The 24,255-nt window shown below is 40.7% G+C and overlaps 1 protein-coding gene across 1 annotated transcript in view; it reads left to right on the top strand.

Annotated features, from left to right (window-relative positions):
* Positions 1-24,255, top strand: part of WIF1 (Wnt inhibitory factor 1) — a 65,737-nt gene that overhangs the window by 30,677 nt on the left and 10,805 nt on the right. The window contains exons 3-7 of the mRNA XM_075274448.1: positions 2,894-3,002; positions 10,058-10,198; positions 14,878-14,973; positions 22,624-22,719; positions 24,072-24,167. Coding sequence (XP_075130549.1) covers positions 2,894-3,002; positions 10,058-10,198; positions 14,878-14,973; positions 22,624-22,719; positions 24,072-24,167 — 538 coding nt within the window. The remainder of the gene's footprint in view (positions 1-2,893; positions 3,003-10,057; positions 10,199-14,877; positions 14,974-22,623; positions 22,720-24,071; positions 24,168-24,255) is intronic.

Raw genomic sequence — 24,255 nt, 5'->3', positions numbered from 1 at the left:
TTTTGTCCTCTGGAAAAACAGACTTGGGTGTAAACGGACACAAGATAAAATCCCATTGAAAAGAATGAAGATTTTAAGTTTTCTGAGTGTCTGTTGCTAAAAACTTGTAACAGACAGTAGCCATGGACACTGCTGATGGTCACCAACGGTAATGTGACCCCCCCGCCCTTAAAACCATACTTGGCTTTGGGTAAAAAAAAAACACAACAAAATCTGTAACAAAAAAAGCAGGGTTTTTCGCAAACTGCAGCCCCAGCCATAAGGTATTACACCATTATATTCAGTGTACTGATAAATATTCTCTGTAACATGAGTATGGAATTTAGGCCTGAACTAGGAATCCTGTAATGTAAGGTTATAAAGTAGTATGTGTGACCGCTTGAAAAGAGTCAGCTTTATAACTCACCACGTAGCGTCCTGCAGCAAAAAAGCACTGTGGGAAAAACTGTGGTGACAACGCATGGCGGTTTTATCCTGCGGTCCTTGTGCAGAGAGCCTGCAGAGGTTTCCTCTGTGGACTTTCTGCATCAATTATACCTATGGGGAAACCATAGCGTTTATGTAATGTGGGACCCTGGCCTTAGCAAATTTTTCTGCCACCCTCCTTTTTTTACCCTTGCACTATTTTTAGCAGAGCATAGAGTGAAGGTTCATACGGTAAACTATAATTTATACATTATCATTCTGATCTTGATGAATTAACTCTCTCGGTGACAGTCATAGACAAGTATTTAGAAACCGCAGACAATCAGAAGAAGTGAAGCTGCTTGGAGGAGGGACAGAGCAACCATCTGACCCGAAGATAAGATAGAGGGTGAATCTTCTACTACTTTGGATTAGGTACTGTATATGGGAGGCTACTGGGAAGCATTATAAAGTGTGTGTGTCCACAGTGTGTGGCAGCCACTGGGTAGCATTATAAAGTGTGTGTGTCCACAGTGTGTGTGTGTGTGTGTGTGTGTCCACAGTGTGTGGCAGCCACTGGGTAGCATTATGAAGTTAGTAGAGGCCACGGGGGGCACTGTAAAGTGTGTGTGGGACACACTATGGGAGCATGGTGATGGTGAATATACTTTGTGTAATGGGTGATGGTAAAAGGTTATTTTGCTATTTCCTGGGTTGCAGTGGTTGGATAGGAAGTATAGCGCAATGTAAATTTTAGGGTGCATTTACACAGTGCAGTTGTGGTGCAGTGAAAAACTGCATCAGTATAAAATGCATACAGTTTTGGTGCAGTTTTTGGTTTGGTTTTCTATAAAATTTATTTCAAATGCTTCAGCTGTAAATTCCAACACTTCACTAACAAACACATCAAAAGTGCTGCTTACTGTCTTTTGGTAAAAATTAGTAGAGGTGCTATAAGGATTTTTTTTTTTTCCAGGGGTGCCCCAAAACTAAAAAGTTTGGGAAAGACTGTGTTATTCAGTTTTATAAAACTGGCGGTCTGTTCTTAAGATAGGCCATAAACTTTAGATTTGTAGGGTTCCGACTGTTGGGGCCGCCACAGATCAGCTTTTTTCTCAATGAATATGTCGCCCATTATGTTGTGAGCTACAATTCTCATCAGTAATTGCTATTATAGTGGTGGTTATGAATATTGAAGCAGTATCCAATTCAAGTGTTTGGGACACAGCTGCATGCTGAAGTAACTTTAGGGATTGCAGCTGCGACCAGATCCATAAGCCAGGGCCCAAAGGTCACCCCCAACACACTAAGGGAGGGTTCACACGGTGTAACATGCCGTGTGAGCGGGGATCGTATGTGCCGCACTATTTTGCGGCCGTGATTTTGCGAAATAGCAAAATAGCGCGGCACATACGATCCCCACTCCCATTGAAATCAATGGGAGCGTGAACGGCCCACAAAAGCTCACGCGGCGTAGACGTGCCACATCACGCGGCACGTTACACCGTGTGAACCCTCCCTAAGGCTGATTTAACTAATTTGATCTCCTTTCTGATTTCCTTTGATGGCTGGGAGTTGCTGCATCATAAATTTATAACATTTGTGCTCTGGAGACAATTGAAGAAGATTTATGATACACATCCACACAGTGGACGATTCTAGTGAATCCCATCCCGAGTTTGCATTAAAATACCTGCATTAAAATATCTGCAAACTTTCTGTTAATAGTGCCGTGGGAAGAACCACAATGCTTTGCCACAATTTTTCCCGCAGGGCTTTTTTTGCTGCGGGATGCCACATGGGGCCTTAGCCTTAGATAGAATTTTTGGCATGCTCTACTTTTGCATTTTTCTACTTTTATAAAGTTTTACAACACATCAAAATCTATGTAAATTTGGTAACACTGTGATCATGTTGACCCACCGAATAAGAGGAAAATGTCAGTTTTACTACATGGTGAACGCTGTAAAAACAACTGGTAACAAAATTTGAAACAATCATAGCTGCACTGGGAAGAGTTTATAGGTTGTGGGCACCTTTGTAAGCATTTCATTTTATTGCATTGTTCTTATTTTGGACTGAAAATGAAGACAGCAGGTTTTTACAGTCATTACAGGCTATCTCCTGTTCACAGGCCATAGTGTCTAATTTAAGCTGAGTTTGTATCAATAAGAACTCATTTTAAATGATGAACTCTCAGGAGAGCAGAGAGAGAGAGAGAGAGAGAGAGAGAGAGAGGGAGGCCGTAGTCTTAGCCATTAGACGTCTTCTCTGACAGATTTCACTGAGTATGGAACACAATAGTCTGAAATGTATGTGAAGACATGTATGCTGCCAAATAAGAACTGCTGAAAACGTTTAAAAGAAATAACTATTGGAAAAAATTGTACGCCAAAACGAAGTATAATGCAATAATATAAAAATACTCACAAATGTATACATAGACTCAGAGATTTATTTGCCTTACTTTTTTTTTTTTTTGTTCCAGGCAGAATATTTTTATGAGTTCCTGTCGCTTCGCTCTCTGGATAAAGCAATTATGGCAGATCCTACAGTAAATATACCATTGCTGGGCACTGTTCCACACAAAGCTTCAGGTAAGCATTATGCTATAGTTTAAAGGCAGTGTACCACTTCCTCCAGGTATATTCAACTGTCACCACCGCGCTACATAGCACATCAGTGATAAACAACATACCTCTGTTATGTATGTTATTTTTGTAGATTCGGAGAAATATATCTTTCAAGTCTTATGAAAATGGGGCAGTTGGGGGCAGGGCTTCAGCTCACACGCCATGACACCTGAAGTATATAACGTGTTAATGGAAACAATGAAAAGTTACACAGATAAAAAGATACATGTACGCTCCACTATTGCCTCCACTGGAGGATGCACTGAATATGTTTGCTCAAAAAATAGCTGTCTGCTCCAGGCTTCTGATTCTGCAAATTTATTTACTTATTGAACTATATGATTGATTTTAATTAACCCTCCAGGTTCCCTATTTACCTCTGTATATAGAAAAATGAGAAAAACAAAGCGCACCTCTTTCATTTCTATGGTTATACATATCAGTACATATCATCGCATCCGCCTGTACCGATAAGCAGATATCTTGCATGTTGTCTCAGAGTCTTTTAAACTGCAGGCCTAAAGTGTCATGTGGCTTACAATATAGAAAGCTATTTGCAAGATGCATTTTAACTAGATCAGTACCCTATAGATTCCAATCTAGTTAAAAGTACGGCATGTACGCAACCACAACCTACCCCTACCCCCCACCGCTAGCTACGTATATAAGCATGGTTTTTCTTACGCATTTTTTTCTCCATGAAAAAAGAACCCTATATTTCAAATACCAGCTGACTGAAAGATCTATGGATGTCATGGAAGAGAAACCCTCCAGCTCAAGACCACCCGCTATACACCATAGCATAGGCTTAGCAATAACAGCTGCTTGTTAGTGACTCTAAGTTAAGTTGTCCATGTATACCACAGCAACTCAGCCATGAAGTGCCAGACTATGTAAAGTTACAAAGCGAGCCAAGTACAGAAGCAAATAGTACATAAAAGTCGCCAGTGCCCTGTTGACTCAATAAGTGCAGAGTTTCAAACCGCACCTGATATTAACACAAGCACAAAAACTGCACAGGGAGCTTCATGGTAGGACTTTCAGTGACTAAACATCTGCATGTAAGCCGTACATCATCAAGCACAATGTCATACAGGGAATGGAGTGGTGTAAAGTACGCTGACACTGAATTACACCGCCACGGACTCTGGAGCAGTGGAAATATTTTCTGTGGACTGATGAATCTGTCACAACAAAGTGGGAAGTAGGTCAGAGAAGGTCATGTTTAAGTCTGTCTCCCATTGTTCAATGATGACAGTAAGTGACTAACCCACGAAGGGACACCAACATGGTATAGATCATCAAGAGAGTTTCTCACCAGTACTGATCCAGTTCACACAGTCTTCAATTTTGGCCTTATAGAAAGAGGTCCATGTGGTGGCAAGGAGGATACAAAGTAATGGAAGGGGATGGTTGTCCAGAACCCTAGGGAAGATGGCAGCTTCGTTGTGATTTTGGAAATCATATCATGTCAATTATGCCTAGAAAAATGCTGGCAGTTTCCCTATAGGTATAATGGAAGCGTAAAGTCCACAGAGGAAATCTGTGTGGACTTTCATTGAGAAGCACTGCGGGAAAAAATGTGATGCGTTGATGTTCTCGCAGCGCTTTTTTTCTAGGGGATGCAATGTGGGGTCTTAAATTAAATTTGGTATTGCCGCAATTATACTGATGCATAAAATACAGGTGACATGTAATTTTTGCTGCACACTGAATGCCATGAAAACAAAGCCTGTAAGAAAGTTGTGCAAATACAATTTTTTTTCCAGCCTTCCAGCACATCATACAGAATATAAACAGGTACCACTATGTAGTACTTTGTCCTGAAAATATTAAGGTCTCATACAGCTCTGTGAACAGAAAAATAAAAAAAAAAGTTATGGCCTTTAATAGATGGGGAGTAGAGATGAGTGAGTAGTATTCGATCGTATACTTCCCCTGCATAGTTATTGGTGTACAGTCATGGCCAAAAGTTTTGAGAATGATACAAATATTAATTGTTACAAAGTCTACTGCTTCAGTTTTCCTAATGGCAATTAGCATATACTCCAGAATGTTATAAGGAGTGATCAGCTTAACAGCAATTACTTGCAAAGTCAATATTTGCCTAGAAAATTAACTTTATCCCCAAAACACATTTCAACATCATTGCAGCCCTGCCTTAAAAGGACCAGCTAACATCGTTTCAGTGATTGCTCCATTAACACAGGTGTGGGTGTTGATGAGGACAGGGCTGGAGATCAATCTGTCATGATTAAGTAAGAATGACACCACTGGACACTTTAAAAGGAGGCTGGTGCTTGGCATCATTGTTTCTCTTCTGTTAACCATGGTTATCTCTAAAGAAACACGTGCAGTCATCATTGCACTTCACAAAAATGGCCTAACAGGGAAGAGTATCACAGCTAGAAAGATTGCACCTCAGTCAACAATCTATCGCAACATCAAGAACTTCAAGGAGAGAGGTTCCATTGTTGGCAAAAAGGCTCCAGGGTGCCCAAGAAAGACCAGCAAGCGCCAGGACTGTCTCTTAAAAGTGTTTCAGCTGCAGGATCGAGCTACCAGCAGTGCAGAGCTTGCTCAGGAATGGCAGCAGGCAGGTGTGAGTGCATCTGCACACACTGTGAGGCGGAGACTCTTGGAGCAAGGCCTGGTCTCAAGGAGGGCAGCAAAGAAGCCACTTCTCTCCAGAAAAAATATCAGGGACAGACTGATATTCTACAAAAGGTACAGGGAGTGGACTGCTGAGGTCTGGGGTAAAGTCATTTTCTCTGATGAGTCCCCTTTTCGATTGTTTGGGACATCTGGAAAACAGCTTATTCGGAGAAGACGAGGTGAGCGCTACCACCAGTCTTGTCTCATGCCAACTGTAAAGCATCCTGAAACCATTCATGTGTGGGGTTGCTTCTCAGCCAAGGGAATCGGCTCTCTCACAGTCTTGCCTAAAAACACAGCTATGAATAAAGAATGGTACCAGAATGTCCTCCAAGATCAACTTCTCCCAACCATCCAAGAGCAGTTTGGTGATCAACAATGCCTTTTCCAGCATGATGGAGCACCTTGCCATAAAGCAAAGGTGATAACTAAATGGCTCAGGGAACAAAACATAGAGATTTTGGGTCCATGGCCTGGAAACTCCCCCAATCTTAATCCCATTGAGAACTTGTGGTCAATCATCAAGAGACGGGTGGACAAACAAAAACCTACAAATTCTGACAAAATGCAAGTATTGATTGTGCAAGAATGGACTGCTATCAGTCAGGATTTGGTCCAGAAGTTGATTGAGAGCATGCCAGGGAGAATTGCAGAGGTCCTGAAGAAGGAGGGTCAACACTGCAAATATTGACTTGCTGCATTAACTCATTCTAACTGTCAATATAAGATTTTGTTACTCATAATATGATTGCAATTCTATTTCTGTATGTGATAAAAACATCTGACAAACACACATAAAAACCAGAGGGAGCAGATCATGTGACAATAGAAGATTTGTGTCATTCTCAAAACTTTTGGCCATGACTGTACTCTGTCGAATACCATGCGGTAAACGCAGTAAAAATTCGGTTCCCCTCCCACCGTCCCTGGCGCTTTTTTTTACACCAATAACTATGCAGGGGAGGTATTTGATCAAATACTACTTGCTCATCTCTAATGGGGAGTCAAAAACAAAAATCTAATATGCCTGCAGGAAGGGGTTAAAGTCATATTTTTCATACTCTGTAACTACTGCTACATGTATTTTGAAAATGAAATGTATAAAAATAAACATTTTGTATATTAAAACTCTTTTGAAAGTATATACCAAAGTGGAAAATATTACTAAGTGTCCTTAGTACACCTTCCAAAGTAGGGGGTTGTTTGGGGCCTGCTTGAAGTTCCCCAGAAGAAGTAACATGGCAGTGTGGTGCAGTACTCTTTGGGGTGATGGGGTTAATAATCACTAGTGTTAGTCTTAGTGAAGGGGTTGTCATATAAGTCAGATATAATAATTGTATTACTTTTGTTAATACTGTATCTTCCATATAACATTATTCATATATATACATATATATACAGTCCTATGAAAAAGTTTGGGCACCCCTATTAATCTTAATCATTTTTTGTTCTAAATATTTTGGTGTTTGCAACAGCCATTTCAGTTTGATATATCTAATAACTGATGGACACAGTAATATTTCAGGATTGAAATGAGGTTTATTGTACTAACAGAAAATGTGCAATATGCATTAAACCAAAATTTGACCGGTGCAAAAGTATGGGCCCCCTTATCATTTTATTGATTTGAATTCCCCTAACTACTTTTTACTGACTTACTGAAGCACAAAATTGGTTTTGTAACCTCAGTGAGCTTTGAACTTCATAGCCAGATCTATCCAATCATGAAAAAAGGTATTTAAGGTGGCCAATTGCAAGTTGATCTCCTATTTGAATCTCCTCTGAAGAGTGGCATCATGGGCTACTCAAAACAACTCTCAAATGATCTGAAAACAAAGATTGTTCAACATGGTTGTTCAGGGGAAGGATACAAAAAGTTGTCTCAGAGATTTAACCTGTCAGTTTCCACTGTGAGGAACATAGTAAGGAAATGGAAGACCACAGGGACAGTTCTTGTTAAGCCCAGAAGTGGCAGGCCGAGAAAAATATCAGAAAGGCAGAGAAGAAGAATGGTGAGAACAGTCAAGGACAATCCACAGACCACCTCCAAAGAGCTGCAGCATCATCTTGCTGCAGATGGTGTCATTGTGCATCGGTCAACTATACAGCGCACTTTGCACAAATAGAAGCTGTATGGGAGAGTGATGAGAAAGAAGCCGCTTCTGCACGTACGCCACAAATAGAGTTGCCTGAGGTATGAAAAAGCACATTTGGACAAGGCAGCTTCATTTTGGAAACAAAAATTGAGTTGTTTGGTTATAAAAAAAAGGCGTTATGCATGGCGTCCAAAAAGAAACAGCATTCCAAGAAAAACACATGCTACCCACTGTAAAATTTGGTGGAGGTTCCATCATGCTTTGGGGCTGTGTGGCCAATGCCGGCATCGGGAATCTTGTTAAAGTTGAGGGTCGCATGGATTCCACTCAGTATCAGCAGATTCTTGAAAATAATGTTCAAGAATCAGTGACGAAGTTGAAGTTACGCCGGGGATGGATATTTCAGCAAGACAATGATCCAAAACACCGCTCCAAATCCTCAGGCATTCATGCAGAGGAACAATTACAATGTTCTGGAATGGCCATCCCAGTCCCCAGACCTGAATATCATTGAACATCTGTGGGATGATTTGAAGCGGGCTGTCCATGCTCGGCGACCATCTAACTTAACTGAACTTGAATTGTTTGTCCAAAATACCTTTATCCAGGATCCAGGAACTGATTAAAAGCTACAGGAAGCGACTAGAGGCTGTTATCTTTGCAAAAGGAGGATGTACTAAATATTAATGTCACTTTTCTGTTGAGGTGCCCATACTTTTGCACCGGTCAAATTTTGGTTTAATGCATATTGCGCATTTTCTGTTAGTACAATAAACCTCATTTCAATCCTGAAATATTACTGTGTCCATCAGTTATTAGATATATCAAACTGAAATGGCTGTTGCAAATACCAAAATATTTAGAACTAAAAATGATTAAGATTAATAGGGGTGCCCAAACTTTTTCATAGGACTGTGTATATATATATATATATATATATATATATATATATATATATTAGGTGAAGAATTACTAATGCTAGATGAGGTTATAACTTTGTATATACAATTTAGCTATTTGCCTATAAGTGCTGTCATTGTAACAATAACTATAACATGCAATTAGCATTTAAGTCTGAAGATGGCAGCATGGTAAGTGTGTGTTCTGTGCTCACAATCCAGATTACATTGTGCCATGTGTAAAGCTAATGTGTGGGCCCAATACTCTGTAATCACAAAACAATCCATCTGCTATTTATATCTGAATAAACAGGATGAGGTTTCCACCAGGGTATAGTGTAAGGAGACATGAAGGAGAGCATGGGGAGCTTTGGGAAACTCGGCACAAGAATGGGTTTTCCTGGGGAATTACAAACTTAGTTTAAAGTGTTTGTCCAGTTATAAACCACTTATTATAAATGAAGAGTACTAATCCCCAGTCATTCACAGCCATTTGGGTAAGGTGACCTCTAAAGCCGGTCACCTTACAGCTGGCACAATTCAGTTAGGCAGGTAACGTTCTCCTGGAATTCGTTACACTCTTGCGTCCATAAAACTGGGAGATAGCGAAGCTTTATTCATCACTACACAGAACATGTTTTTTACAGTACTCCATGACATGCTTTACACCACCCTATCCAACGCTTGGCAACGTGAGCTTGCCTGAATGTACTTGGTCATGGAAACCCTTGTCATGAAGGTTCTGGAGCATGCTTTTTCTCTGTCATGTTAAAGGGGTTGTCCAGCCAAAATTGGACAACCTTTTTAACTTTTAAAACAGTCGGGGGCAGTGAAATTTTTTAAAAAAAATTGCATTCTTGCCTGTCTCCAATGCTCCCGATGCATCCCAGTTCTTCTGCTCTGGCGGCTTCTCCAGAGTCTCTTCTGGAGCTCCATTGAAACTGCTGATAGTCCAATCCGTGGCCTAGAGAAAAAAATCCAACTGTGGTGGAATGAACAACTGGAGTTGGTGGAGATGGTGAAAGGTCCTCTTTATTTATTTATTTATTTATTTATTAATTATTATTATTTTTTATTTATATAGCACCATTAATTCCATGGTGCTTTACATTTGGGGGTTACATACAATACACAAAATATACAGGTAGATATCATACTAACAATGACCACTGGCACAGTGGGGTAGGGGGCTTACAGTGTATGAGGGAAGGGGGGTAGAGACAGAAGGAGAGCAATGAGTGGAAATTTTAAGTGCTGGAGCACTACCGTTTTGTTTTCTTTTTTACTCTCTCATATGGCTTCCATAAATTACTTTTGCTTGTTCATTTAGAATATGGTGGCTTTGGGCATTCATGCTATTGTTCTTCAGTTGTTCAGGTTGGATTCCCTTGCCTTGGCAATCAAGATGGAGTGGCGGCATTTGAGGTTAATATAATTGTTATGAATTCAGAAGGCAATGTGATTCTTCAGACACCGCAAAATGCCATCTTTTTCAAAACATGTCAGCAAGGTAAGTGAAAAAAAATACAAGAATTACATAAAGCCAAAGCATATTGAAGGCATCATAAAATTTCTGTCAGAAGCCAGGATTGTAGAGCTCGCAGGCGTAATAAAATTCACTTTAATTATTTTTCAATTAGCAATGCAGTCTTTGTGAAAGAGTCTTTTTGATGTTTTAAACTTTTTATTGGAATTGTTAGAGGAAAAGGAAAAATAAATCAGCAAAAATGACAACTAATAACAACACATATCTAGTATAAAGAATCTGTCCAAAATACTAGACATGCAGTTCAGATTAAGACTAGGAGGCAACTTTAGGTTAGAGGAATTAAAGAAGAAAATAAAAGGAAAAAAGAGGTATGGGGAAACGTGTCCTTAAAGGGGCTCTGTCAACAAAATTATGCTGATAGAGCCCCACATATTCGTGAATAGCCTTTAAAATGGTTCCCATCTTCCTCCGGCACTCGCGAACTGCCATTGATAAAAAATGGCATGGGTGCATGCACAGTAACATGCTGCATTTTTTATCAATGGCAGTTTGCGAGCCTTACCCTTATACCATATAAGGGTAAGGCCCCACATAGCAAGCCACAGCCAAAAGCGCTACAGGAAAAACCACAGCGGAAATGCATTATGTTTTTTTCCAGTACTGGTTTTCACAAAAAAAATCATCTGCGATTTTCTGCTTCAATATTCTTGGACTTTCAGCTTCTATATGGAAACCTGCAGCGTTTCTGTAGATATAATTTTATTGCAGCGATTTCCAAATATGTGATGGTTTTGGAAATCGCAGAATTTCCACTGGGGGTATTTTTCTGCAATGTGTGGATGGGCCTTAGCTTAAGGGTAAGTTCAGACGGAGTTTTTTGGTCAGGATTTTGAGGCCATATCTGCCTCAAAATCCTGACCAAAAACACGGTTCCCATTTAAATAAATGGGAGCCGCTCAGAAGTTTTCTTCCAGGAGCCGCACAGGAGTTTTTTCCGGAAGCCATTTCTTCTGGCTCCCAGGAAAAAGAAGCGACATGCTCATTCTTCAGGCGATTTCGCCTCGCGATTCGGCCTGAAGACACACCCTCCTCCGGACTAGACCCATTCCTTGGGCCTAATCCGGAGCAGAGTGCATGGCTGGATGCCAGTGCAGTGCATCGGATTTTGGGCTGGAACGGTTCCAGTCCAAAAAAAAAAAAACCATCTAAACTTACCCTTAGGGTGCATGCACACTGAGTAACACCGGGCGTGTATGAGAGCCGTACACGCCGGCATTACAGCAGACTGCCGAACACTTCCCATTCACTTCAATGGGAGCGCTCGTAACAGCGGCGTTTACGAGCGCTCCCATTGAAGTGAATGGGAAGTGTTCGGCAGCCCTGCTGTAATGCCGGCGTGTACGGCTCTCATACACGCCCGGCGTTACGTAGTGTGCATGCACCCTTACATTGTAAAAAATCTTACAAAAATGTAAATTCTTTTTATTGCAGATTTTTAATTTGTCCCAAGTAAATATTGTTTGTGCACATAACACAGGAACATTAAGTGCATTTTAACCCCATAGCAACTAATATTAAAGCTTTGGGCAGTAACATTCTTTCCTCCTGTTTTCACATGGTCATAACTTACATATTTTTATTCTCTAAGTATGAAACTTTCCAGTTAGCAGAACAATTTGTAATTTTAATAATCTTGGGGTATATAATGATGTACTGAATAACCTAATATTTTTATAGGTGTGAGATAGAAAAAAAATTCAATTCTGCCTTTTTTGGAGGGGAATTCACTTATACAGCATTCCGCGTGTGGTATAAATTACACGATAACTTTATTCTGCAGCTCATTACAATTATGGTAATACGGCTCAATGGGGTTTATTATAAACTGTGTAAGAGCAGAGTGGATGAAAATAAGATAAGGGGACAGGAGAAACCTTTATTGTAGATGTGTAAGGGGATTACCATTACCTTCCCTTTTGCACAGGACCTACAAAATACAAGATGGATACAGAAGTGGAGGTAAGGGTTAAATAGACAAACAGATGAGATGGCATAGACTTGACAGAAATAGACTTGACAGGCTGATCAGGAGGGCCAGCTCTGTCCTGGGGAGCCCCTTGGACCCAGTACAGGTGGTGGGTGACAGAAGGATACTGTCTGTGGTGACCTCCATGCGGGGGAACAAATCCCACCCCATGTATGGGACCCTGATGGGACTTGGCAGCACTGTAAGCGACCGTCTGCTTCACCCCAAGTGTGAGAAGGAGCGCTATCGCAGGTCCTTCCTTCCAACCGCGACCAGGCTGTATAATCTACATCAGACCAAACGAAGAGCTCTCCGCACAGAGAACTAATGATTATGAGGATGACCATGAGGTCTTCCTCTTTCTCTTCTGTTTTTCCTTAGCTGCCATGGACTCCTAGTATATCTTCTCTTCTCAGCTTATCTGTGTCTACGTCTGTAACATATTACTCTGTATTATCCTGTATCTGTATTACTATGCTGCTGTAACACGCTGAAATTTCCCCAAGGTGGGACTATTAAAGGATTATCTTATCTTATCTTATAGTGTTTGAACCCAAGTAGATTTTTTTTTTTTTTTGTATTGAAGAGCCCAGGGAGGTCAGAGGCACTTCACTGTTGTACAGATTAGTATTCTGTATTCTCGGGGAATACTTTGTCCAAACTATATCTTACTTTGTTGTCTACGGTTAGTCATTTTACACAGGATAGTATGAGGCCCAGAAGAAGCACCAATCTACAATATAGTCGATAGGCATTTTTTAAGTGAGCATTCACACAGTCCAGTGAAAACCAAATAGATGAGTGATTTTTAACATGGATGTTCTACTCCTATCAATTTGCATTATGTCAGCAGCAGAACCCCTGTGTTCGCTACACCTGTAAACAATACAGGCAGGCGTGGCAAAAATGCTGAAAAGTGAAAATGTCTTGAAAAATAGGAATGTTAATAGTTAAAATTAAAGAGGACCTTTCATGTCCTCATGCATATGTTTTTTTTACACCGCTATTTCATTATGTGCCCTGGGGCTGCAGAGATCAGTGCCATTAGTTTCAGTACCGACCTCTCCCGACTGTCAGAAGGGCATTCCTGACAGTCCGTCATCACTGGGCTGTAAGGAACACCGCTCCCTGACAGTATTCGTCCATAGACTTGCACTGGGGGGAAGGCATATAAGAGCTTGGCGTCATCACTGGGCAGTAAGGAATGCCCCCTCTGAAAGTACAAGGCCCCAGTGCTGTCAGGTGGGGCCTTCCTCACAGCTCATCAATGACACTAGACTGTCAGGAATGCCCTTCTGACAATTGGAGAGATCGGTGCTGAAATTAACGACACCGATATCTCCAGTCCTGGGGCACATAATGGGAAAGTGGACAGTGCGACAGTCGACTGAAATTGGGCCTTTAACTATTAAAGTATACTGATATACAAAAAACTTTTTATGTTGTTGGACAACCCTTTTAGCTTCTCCTGAATGATAGATCATTCTGTTCTCCTCTGACCGGATGTACTTATGTTTTTGAAAAGTAATTTATTAAGTAAGTAACATGGCATGAAACTACGACTGCGCCTTCACACGGGTTTATTTTTCCTCTGTCTTCCATGGAAAAGAAATAAAGCTATTTTTGAACAGAGGGATTGAATTGATATTGAGTTCTTTTAGTTTGTCTGTTCTTTACTTGAATGTGAAGTTTTGTTCTCATCTTCCTTCAAGTCCTTATAGTACATGTATTTTTGATGTGCCAAATGGCACTCAGACATGCAGTTTCCCATGTGTTTAATGGTCACGATGTTCATAATCTCTGATAGAAAAAATATGTGGACCTCTAGATTTAGTAACTCTTGGCATTTATGTTAGCGAAATGACTTAAACCAAACATTTCCTGTACTTGTTGATCAATCCTGAATATCAGTTTGAAGATGTTGAGATGTTTTTTTTTTTCTATTTAGCTGCTTCACCGCACAGTTTTTCTCAGCTCTCTTTCAGATATTAGTCATTTTTAGTCAGAGCTGCATAAAATTGACGTAAACAATTGTGGTAATTCACTGCAAGTGGCAACCGCTGCTCAATCCTTATGGCTAACCTCATCTGCCATCGGTTCTGTACAGTTGTATTGCAGATAGCCTTTGCTGTTCCTTCACTGTATAACACACATTCATTTGGGTTTTCTCTATTGTATAAAGTATTTTAGATATTGTATGTGGTGACACATAGTATTTGACCGATTCTTATTTTGCACACTATTTTTGCACCAAAAGCCAGATGTTAGTTTAAAATCCATAGCAAAATAAGAAAATGTCTACAAACATCACATTTTTGTGGCATTTTTGAGGTCAGCAGTGTTCTAAAAGAAAACACAGAATGATCTAAGAATAGTGTTTTTACTCCAAAGGCTTTATTATTGAACTTCAAAAACACCAGTAAAAGCCTGTGTACTAATAAATGGCACAAAATAAAAAAAAAGCATATAAACACCATAAAGTGCTTGAAGCACATGACATTTTTTTACTGAAAAACAAGGACAAAAACTGCATATGAAAGACCTTACAGAACTGAATATATGTTCATCAATTGGAAGTGGCAGAACTGTAGAAAAACGTTGGTTTAATCCCATAGGTTCCTAAAATAACTTTTTTTTTTATATACTAATATACTTATGTCTTTTATTTATTAAGCAAAATGTCCCGGTGGATGTAGAAACGGAGGTTTCTGCAATGAAAGACATGTTTGTGAATGTCCAGATGGGTTCTACGGGCCACATTGTGAAAAAGGTAAAACATTCTCTAAGACTATAAGTGAACATACTATATGTAATGTAAACTATATATTGCATGAATAATAGCCCTTACTTTACTTTACTTATGTAGCCTTATCCAACATTTCCTATAGTTACCATGGATCAGGATTTACTGTGTTAAATCTCTACTCCAGCTTTCTTCGCATGATTGTGAGGTTTACATTAGTTTTTTGGACACATGTATGTATATAATTTAAAGGGTCACATATAAATCCAAAAAAATAAGAAACCGCACTACCAACAGTCATATAAGGAAAAACCTCTGCAAGGTCTTTTTGTGATATCAGAGTTTTGGTGGTACATAGCTCTCAAATAAACTACATTCAATGTATCTCCAAACAGGGAAAAAAAAAGAGTGGCCACTCACCATTTCTGTATAAAAAAAAATTAACATTTATTTCGGCTCATTAAAAACGGGCGGGGAAAGAGGACAGAAGCAAGGCACCTCAGAGAGGGGGAGACGTATGAAGACTGGCATTATCAACACCAGTCTTCATAGCCCCATCACCAGGGTTAGTGATTTATTCGTGTATAGCGACTTATTGATAATAAATCTGGCAGGGCCTATTAATATTATGTCATACATAAATATATAAATTAAAATATATATATATATATATCATATTATTTAAATGTATACCTACCTATGCACCCCCTGTATTTTGGAGGCCAAAATACAGTTTAACCAGCGACATTTATTTTTAGAGTACCTACGTTTCTACAATTCAGCATGCCATATATTTTAATATCCTATGTAAACAATAGATCTGGCTAACAGGGATATCATGAGCTGAATTGTATTTCAACATTCCTTCAATTCCTTCAGGCCATTTGAACCTGACAGAAAAAAGCTGAGCCATGTTCTGTGTAATACTATCATGCATGTGTATTCTAGTAGTGTAGTTCCTTTATCCAGTGGTATATGGTAAATCAAAGTCTAGAGACCCACAAGGACTCCATGTGCGTATCTACAGTACAGTGCAGGATTTGCTATGATAAGGTGATCTGTTTATAGAAAAGGATCATGTATGGACAGTTTTTTACCTATGTCCTGCCTAGGTTCTGGCTCCAACCAGACCCCTCCTCCTCTCCCTGCACCTTGCTGTTATGCAGACTTGATCATTGGCATAGCAAATCCAATCCCTTCGCTACTGAGCATCACCAATGAAAGGGAAGAGGATTGGCTTTGCTGTTTTAATGAGCAAGTCTGTCAGTCTCTACAATGTACATCGAGCTGCAGGGAGATAAAGAGGGATTCAGGTACTAGAGTCCAAACACATCACATGTTGGAACATATTAAGCAATAGTAATATAATTATATAGATATAGTTTTGGAGATTAACCAAATAAAAATTAGCGCCAGGGCTGCCGATAGGCCAGTATTACTGGTACTGGTGTCAGGGGCCCGGCCAAATTGAAAACTGGTGGGGGCCCGGTTTTGGCCCGCCACCGTGTGCTGGCGCCTGCACCAGTCATTCAGGGCCGGCGTCAGCGCAGGGCATAGTCGGGCAAGTGCCGGGGCCCACAGAGCCTCTTGGGGCCCCCGGCACTTGCCCGCCCCAGCACTTGCCGGTCCCGATTTCAGCTGATCGGCGTCCGTCGGACGCCGATGAGCTGAATACCGTACTTACGCGATTAAAGCAGGAGCTATGACAGCTCAGCTCCTTCTTTAAACGCTGCTGGCCGGCTTCGGCGTCTGTAGGCGCGATGTGATGACGTCATCACATTGCGCCTAAATTATTTCAGTGGCGTGAGAGCGGAGCGGCGGGTGACACGAAGCGATGGAAGAGGTAAGTGAAGGGGCCCATGAAACGGGGGCAAATGAAGGGGAGGGGGGGAACGGCATGGCACTGTGGAAGATGAAGGGGGTGGGGAGAGCATGGCATGATACTGGGGCAGATGAAGGGGGTGGGAAGAGAATGGCATGACACTGGGGCAGATGAAGGAGGTGGGGAGAGAATGGCATGACACTGGGGCAGATGAAGGGGGTGGGGAGAGAATGGCATGACACTGAGGCAGATGTAGGGGGGGAATGGCATGACACTGGGGCACATGAAGGGGGGGAGAATGGCATGACACTGGGGCAGATGAAGGGGGGAGAATGGCATGACACTGGGGCAGATGAAGCGGGTGGGGAGAGAATGGCATAACACTGGTGGAGATGAAGGGGGTGGGGAGAGAACGGCATGACACTGGGGCAGATGAAGTGGGGGGGAGAACGGCATGACACTGGGGCAGATGGGGGGGTGGGAGAATGGCATGACACTGGGGCAGATGAGGGGGGAACGGCATGACAATGGGGCAGAGACGGGGGGACATGAAACTGTGGGCAGTTGAAAGGGGGAGAACAGCATGAAACTGGGGAAAGAGATGGAGGGGGGACATGAAACTGGGGGCAGAGGAAGGGTGTATATGAAACTGGGGGAGAGATGGAGTGGGGTATATAATTTACAGGTGACTGTAGGAGGATTATACTGTGTGGGAGCACATGAAAAATGAATGGGCGGAGTCAACAGAAAAGTGGGTGGCGCTAAATTTGTCGCGTGGGGGGGGGCCCAGACACGTAGGCTGTATGGGGCCCCAAAATTCCTGATGGCGGCCCTGATTAGCGCTATTGAAATGGCTTATTGAGGGACTGATATTTACCTCTTTCTGGCCTGGGTTCAGACTTTTCTAAACGTTGGATTCCCGGCCATTTTCTAAGCTCAGGTCACATTTGGTCCCTGTACCCGTTCCTTCCTTCTCTACTTGCACCTTGCTGTTACGTACATTGTGGGGCTGACAGATTAGCTCTTTGTAATAGCCAAACAAGCCCCATTCTGTATCGCTGTCAGTGTCCAACTGAGAATGATAATGTGCATGATAGCAGGGGAGTCAGGTGCCGGATGTAAGTCCCAAAAACTTGACGTGGTCAAAACTGCCACGAAATAGGTAAAAATGTGTCCCTGGATGACCTCTTTAAAAATAATGTTGTTTAATACACTCTTTCAATAGCACACGTTTATTTTTATGATCTTCAATATCTACCTTTATAGTCACATGATTTAATATCTCCCAACCTGATAGCATACATTTGGATGTCATATGTACAATTACGCTGTTGTTGTCATTATTATTATTATTAATATTATGAGCTTGTCTACCATTCTACAAGCAGTATTGTTCTTTGGGCTATGACTATAATATGCTAAAGTTCATTCTAGTTTTGTCTGTGCTGTGTTTTTGTTCAGCCAGCATTCCTGACTTGGATATCTTTGTGTGGTTTTTAATATACTTTTGTGCTCACTCCTGTTTTGTATTTGGTGTTTGCAAACAAATATGCGCACTAAGTGCCTGAAGCCTGAAGCCGTCTTTTATAAGGCTGCCAACATTTGTAAAAATAACCTTACGGCTTATGCATGTGGCAATACAGTTGAGAGGGACATCGGCATACCATCAAACTTTATATAGACAGATGGCACCTAAAACATTTACAATTCCATATATAATGTCATTCCTTTGACAATATTATAAGATAGATTAGAGGATAGATTATAGAAGGAATGGGATTCCAGCTCTGATACATTCATTACTAATTCTTTTAAATTCCTTATGAGAAGACAAACTGGATTAGATTAATAGATGGCTCCACACTTATCCCCAGATGGCACCACTTAACTCTTTAAAGATTGGCACAAGAATGAATGAGTCATAACGGATTGAGTCCTCTTACAACCCCACTGCAAATATAGACATGCACTGGGCACATGAGAATTCAGTGGTGCTTGAATCTTTTGTAATATTTTATATTTTTGCATACATTTGACGTAAAAGTAGATAAGGAGAATCAAAACAAACACATTAGTCAAAAATGCTACATTTGGTAATTTATACAATTCGTGTTCTCAAGGAATGGGATGACATTTAGAAATGAGTGGGCGTCCTGTTTTATCAAAATCTGATGTTCACAATACATTTGTGGAAGCGTATCATGGCACAGAAAATTCACATCCATTTAATACCCTACCCAGGAGTGGTTCACCAACAAACGTCACACCAAGGGGTATACTAGTCCACAAGGTCACAAAGAAACCCAGGGTACCCTCTAGGCAACTAAAGGCCTTTCCCACTTTGGTTAATGTTAATTTCCATGACTCCACCATCAGGAGATACTGAACAACACTGATTTACCTAGAAGAAGAAAGCCATTGCACTCCAAAAGTATATTTTTGTCCGTCTTTGGTTTGCTAATATTCACCTGGACAAGCCAAACAGCTATTGGAACAATGTTTTGTGCATGGGTGACACCAAAATAAAGCTTTTTAGTGTAAATGAGAAGAGTTCTGTTTGGAGAGAGGAAACCTCTGAATTCAAGCATAAAATCCTGTTACTGTTTGTGAAACATAGTATTGGGAGTATCATAGTTTGGACCTGTTTTTCTACATCTGGCCCCAGACAGTTTGCCATCATTGATGTAACTATAAAATCTAAATTACACCATCAAATTTTAAAAGAAACCTTAGGACATGTTGTGAGCTGACTCGCTAAAGAATGTGGGTCATGAAGAAAGACGACAGCCCTAAACATTCAAGTCAGTCTATCAAAGACTGGTTCAAAAAGAATAAAGTTAAAGAAGAACTCCCATGGATTGTTTTTCATTTATTATGTACTGAGTACCCCAGTAAATATAATTCAACCTGTATTACCTTTTTTAGTTTCTGTCTTTCTTTCTGAATTCGTCTCCTCTTCCAAGTCTTGAGACATCCCTCAGACCCAACAAAATGTACATGGAAAGATGCAAAAGAGACTTCTTGTATGATGGACTGTAACACACAAACTCTCTATAGGGGGAGACAGAAACTTCTGTCACTAACTACTGAAGACGAGAAAGTTCATGTGTCATTACTATGGAGAAGGAGCTCACAGCTCCGCTCTATAACTATATACTTAGGGCCCCTTCACACGGAGTATACGCTCACTGATTCTGAATGTGTAACATGTTCTGAATCAGCGGCGTTAAAACAGATCCCATTGCTTTCTATGGGAGCCGCATACTTGCGCTCCCCATAGAAATGAATGGGCTGCTTTTTTCCCTATTGCTTTCAATGTGATACGAAAGGAGAAAATTCCACTGCTTGACAGCTGGTATATATAGTACAGTATACAGCAGTCTATATGATGGTGCACTGATGAATCATGAGATTGATAGCAGAGCAAAAACAGGAACTGATCTCATTAAAAAAATTAATTTTTTTTTCAAAGGAGATGACTTCTTCTTTCCTCTAGGATCCATTCCTATTGTTTATGGGGGAAAAAAGTACAAAAAAGTAATGCTCTTGAATACAAGATACATCTATTATACCTTTATGATTCAAGTATACAGAAATGTATGTGCTATATTGTATGTGTGTAACGTATTATATTTTAGAAGGACGAAAGATAAAATATCTCCGAGATTTCGCACATGTTCTGTGTATGTGCTGCACATCTGCATCATTTTAAGCTTTTACCCACAAGCAAAATAGTCAGCCAAGTGTAAAAGAGGTTAAATATGTAGTTTATTTGTTACATAAATAAGATTTCATTCAGAGCTATTTCTACTCCGAGATATTGTCTGTACCTGTGCTGTGTTTACACCATAGAGGAGATGAAGGTAGAAAAGGAATGACCTTGTCATTACACAGAATCTGATCTCTACAAACCCACTCATGAGAATGGAAAGATTATGTGCTCTTCTGGAGTTTTCTTTCTTCCCCCAGTATTTATAAATAAAAGCTATACTTTGCAAATAGTTTTGATAAAAAATATTTCAGGTATGTGTATACAGTTCTAATACATACCTATGTGTTTCCATGGCAACAAACTTCAAACAAACTTGTGTGGTATGATCCTGCATTCATGTGTTACTCACTTATTGTCTTCCATCCAACCTCCTATTTCTTCACAGGGTAGCTCATAAAGAAGAATATATTCAACATGACTGCGGGGTTGGACTAAACATAGTGGCACAGACTTACTAAGCACAATGCCCCAGAAATCTGACTTACAGTATGTTGCCCTAACATGCTGTGCACCACAGTTATTAGGCCCCACATTGCAGAAACACAGTGTTTTTTGTTGCAGATTCTGCTGCATTTTTAGTGTCAAAGTAAGGAGTGGATTTATCAGAAGGGAAACATCTAAGCAGTGAAGTAACAAGCAGAGACCAAACTTTGACTTGGGGCTTTCCCAAACCACATGGCACCCTCTTTCCTGCCCCCCCCTTCCCCACTGACTATAATATCCCAAAGTCAAATGGCCTCCAGACAGAATAATGCCCCACCGTGGCCCATGCACACTTTATTATGCCCTATAGCGGCCCCTGCACACACTATTATGCCCCATAGTGGCCCCTCCACACAGTATTATGCCCCACAGTGGCTCCTGCACACACTATTATTGCCCCACTGTGGCCCCTGTACACACTATTATGCCCCATGGTGGCCCCTCCACACAGTATAATTTCTCACTGTGGCCCCTGCACACCCTATTATGCCCCATAGTAGACCACCATGAACAATTATTATATTCTGGGGTCTTTTCAGACCCCAGGCTATAATGATCGGAGAACTCGTGGAGGATAAACACATAAAAAACACAGTTACTTACCTCTCCCTGACTCCCCGCTGCTTTTGATTCTCTTCAATGTTGGTACAGACATCACATGAGCCAAGCCACCGTGGCTAAGCATAATAACGTCGGCCTGGCCCATGTGACATCTGGGACTTCACCAAATAGGCCTGAAGACTGCCAGAGCGCAGAAGAGGTAAGTAATAGTGTTTTTATGTTCCCTCACCTCCACTGGCCCTCCGATCATTATACTCTGGGATCCAAAAAGTGCCCAGAGTATAATGATAGCAGTATTTGTCGAGGTTCATGGGCCCGTGGCCTCACTTACCAATCCTTGCTCCTGCTGACAATACCGGGCTGTTTTCCCTGGTTCAGGACCATACACATTTTCAGGTTTTTTTCATACATGCAGTTTTGAGGGCTATAACATTTTTTTTCTTTTGGGTTATTCATATAATTTATGTGTCATTTTTCATTGTTTATTCTTAATGTTTTTATTTTTCCATGTTTTTGCTATGTATTAATATCATACAAAATATAAACAAAAAAGTAGGGGAAGTGGGTCTGTTTTTCACATTTTTCTTTTTTTTTTTCTTTCCTAGAAGTCAATGGCAGTTCCCATAGCTGTGTAGACAGCCTAGACTTATATAGTGAACAGGCAGTCTGGGACTATTTAAAGAGTAACTGTGCCTTCTGTTTCATGGGGGGGGGTGTTTGTTTTTTTTTTTGGGGGGGGGGGGTTGTACATGAATAGTTCAGGTGAATAGAAATAAGGTTGTAATATATGTAATCAAAGAAAAATTATTCTCTTCTTATCTATCTCCTTGCTGCGAAACTGCTCGGATCTGTCTTCCGTGAGGACAGGCTGCAGTTCATAGAATTCTATAGAAATTATGCAGTAACTATATTTAGCAACCATGGTGCATAACATACGGTATGTCTATCGCCTTACACGGTATCTTAGCTGATGTCTTCCTTGTTTGTTTTATGCATTGGTAAATGCATTGAAGTCTGTAAATGTATTGTTTTATTGCAGCACTTTGCATGCCGCGCTGTTTAAATGGTGGGCTCTGTGTAACTCCAGGATTGTGTATCTGTCCTCCAGGGTACTACGGCACCAACTGTGATAAAGGTAGATTCCATTCTGTACAAGATTATACAGAAAAAGTGTACATTGTTATACCTGTTTGAATATTTTTTGAGTATCACCAGTAACAAGACATATTTTCCTATAATACAATTTTTGCAGTACGTAGTGATTTATATGGATATATTATACTGCAGATTTGCAAAATATAGATTATTTCTCCCAACATAACCACGTGATTTTAGGCCATGTAGTTTGCCTTCTAAAGGGTTGCCTGAAGTGCTCAGCCCGGTATTACACTGTCCTGTATCTGGTGATTCATCTTTTAGGACCTAGAAAAGTTTTACCAAACACAATTTATTTGCAAAGGTCAGGGTGTCGCTGTGGTTGAAACAACATAAGATAACACCAGTGTCATAAATGGTACAGGTTTAGGTGGCACTTATCAAAAGCCATTGAAAGTCAAGTTAAATTAAACCTGTTGGAGAATTTGGGACACTAAACCACTGGTCCATAAGGATATGCTTGTGGTTTAGTGTCCCATATATACCTATAGTAGGCTTTCCATCCCAGGGTTGTTTTAAAATAAATCCCTAATATTTACTGAGAGATGAGTCTGATGTTCTCATCGGACTCCCATCTGAAGCTCCCTGCATATCCTCATTTCTCCACTGAAGCCGGGACACTACACATTAACTTAACTGCGCATATGACAGATTTTGGAGCATAGAGATGAAGGGAAGACTTTCTATGAAAAGCTCTACAGAAAAAAATGCAATGAGTTTCCGCCACAGTCTTTTCCGCAGCACTTTTTGGCTGCGGCTTGCTGTGTAGGGCCTTAACCTAAAGCTGGGGCCCCACTGGTCGGAAACGCTACGAATCCCATGCCCACTTTGCGGAAAAAATCGCAGCGCGAACATGCTGCGATATCCAAAACCATCGCGTTTTTGAAAATTGCAGCATGTCACTTATATCTATGGAAACACCGGCGACTTTCTCATAGATATAATTGTAACAGAAAGTCTGTGGAAGAAAATGTGAACTTTCTGTTGAAAGTGCTGTGGGAAGAACCGCAATGCATTCACGCCACGGTCCTTCCCGCAGCGCTCTAGTGCTGCGTTTCCGCCCAGTGGTGCCTTAGCCTCAAATGGATTTTCTAAAGGTCGGAATGGGTGGACCTTATGCAGAATGTGACCGTCTGCTTCACTAGTGAAGACTACATCAGACATCTTCTATTGTTATGATGATATGATTATTATTAGGTTATACGCAGAAACATAGCTTTCATTCTAGATGATACTGAAGGCAAAGTATCTTTCTTATCCAGATAATGAAAAATGTCTCTGAACAGAAAGACTAAACAGTATAAATGTATTGTTTTTCATTTCTTTGTACAGCAAACTGTACTACAACTTGTCTGAACGGAGGGACCTGCTTCTACCCTGGGAAGTGTATCTGCCCATCAGGTTACGAGGGAGATCAGTGTGAAACAAGTATGTGACCTGAACCCATTATACAGAATTCTGCGATTCATGTGTCCTTTGTCTGTGTTAGGTTAAAATGCAATAAATTGTAACTCCC

This window comes from Leptodactylus fuscus, chromosome 5 (genome assembly GCF_031893055.1).
Source record: "Leptodactylus fuscus isolate aLepFus1 chromosome 5, aLepFus1.hap2, whole genome shotgun sequence".
Lineage (NCBI taxonomy): Eukaryota > Metazoa > Chordata > Amphibia > Anura > Leptodactylidae > Leptodactylus > Leptodactylus fuscus.
Note: the sequence above shows the minus strand (reverse complement) of the source record. Positions and strands in the feature narration are given on the sequence as shown.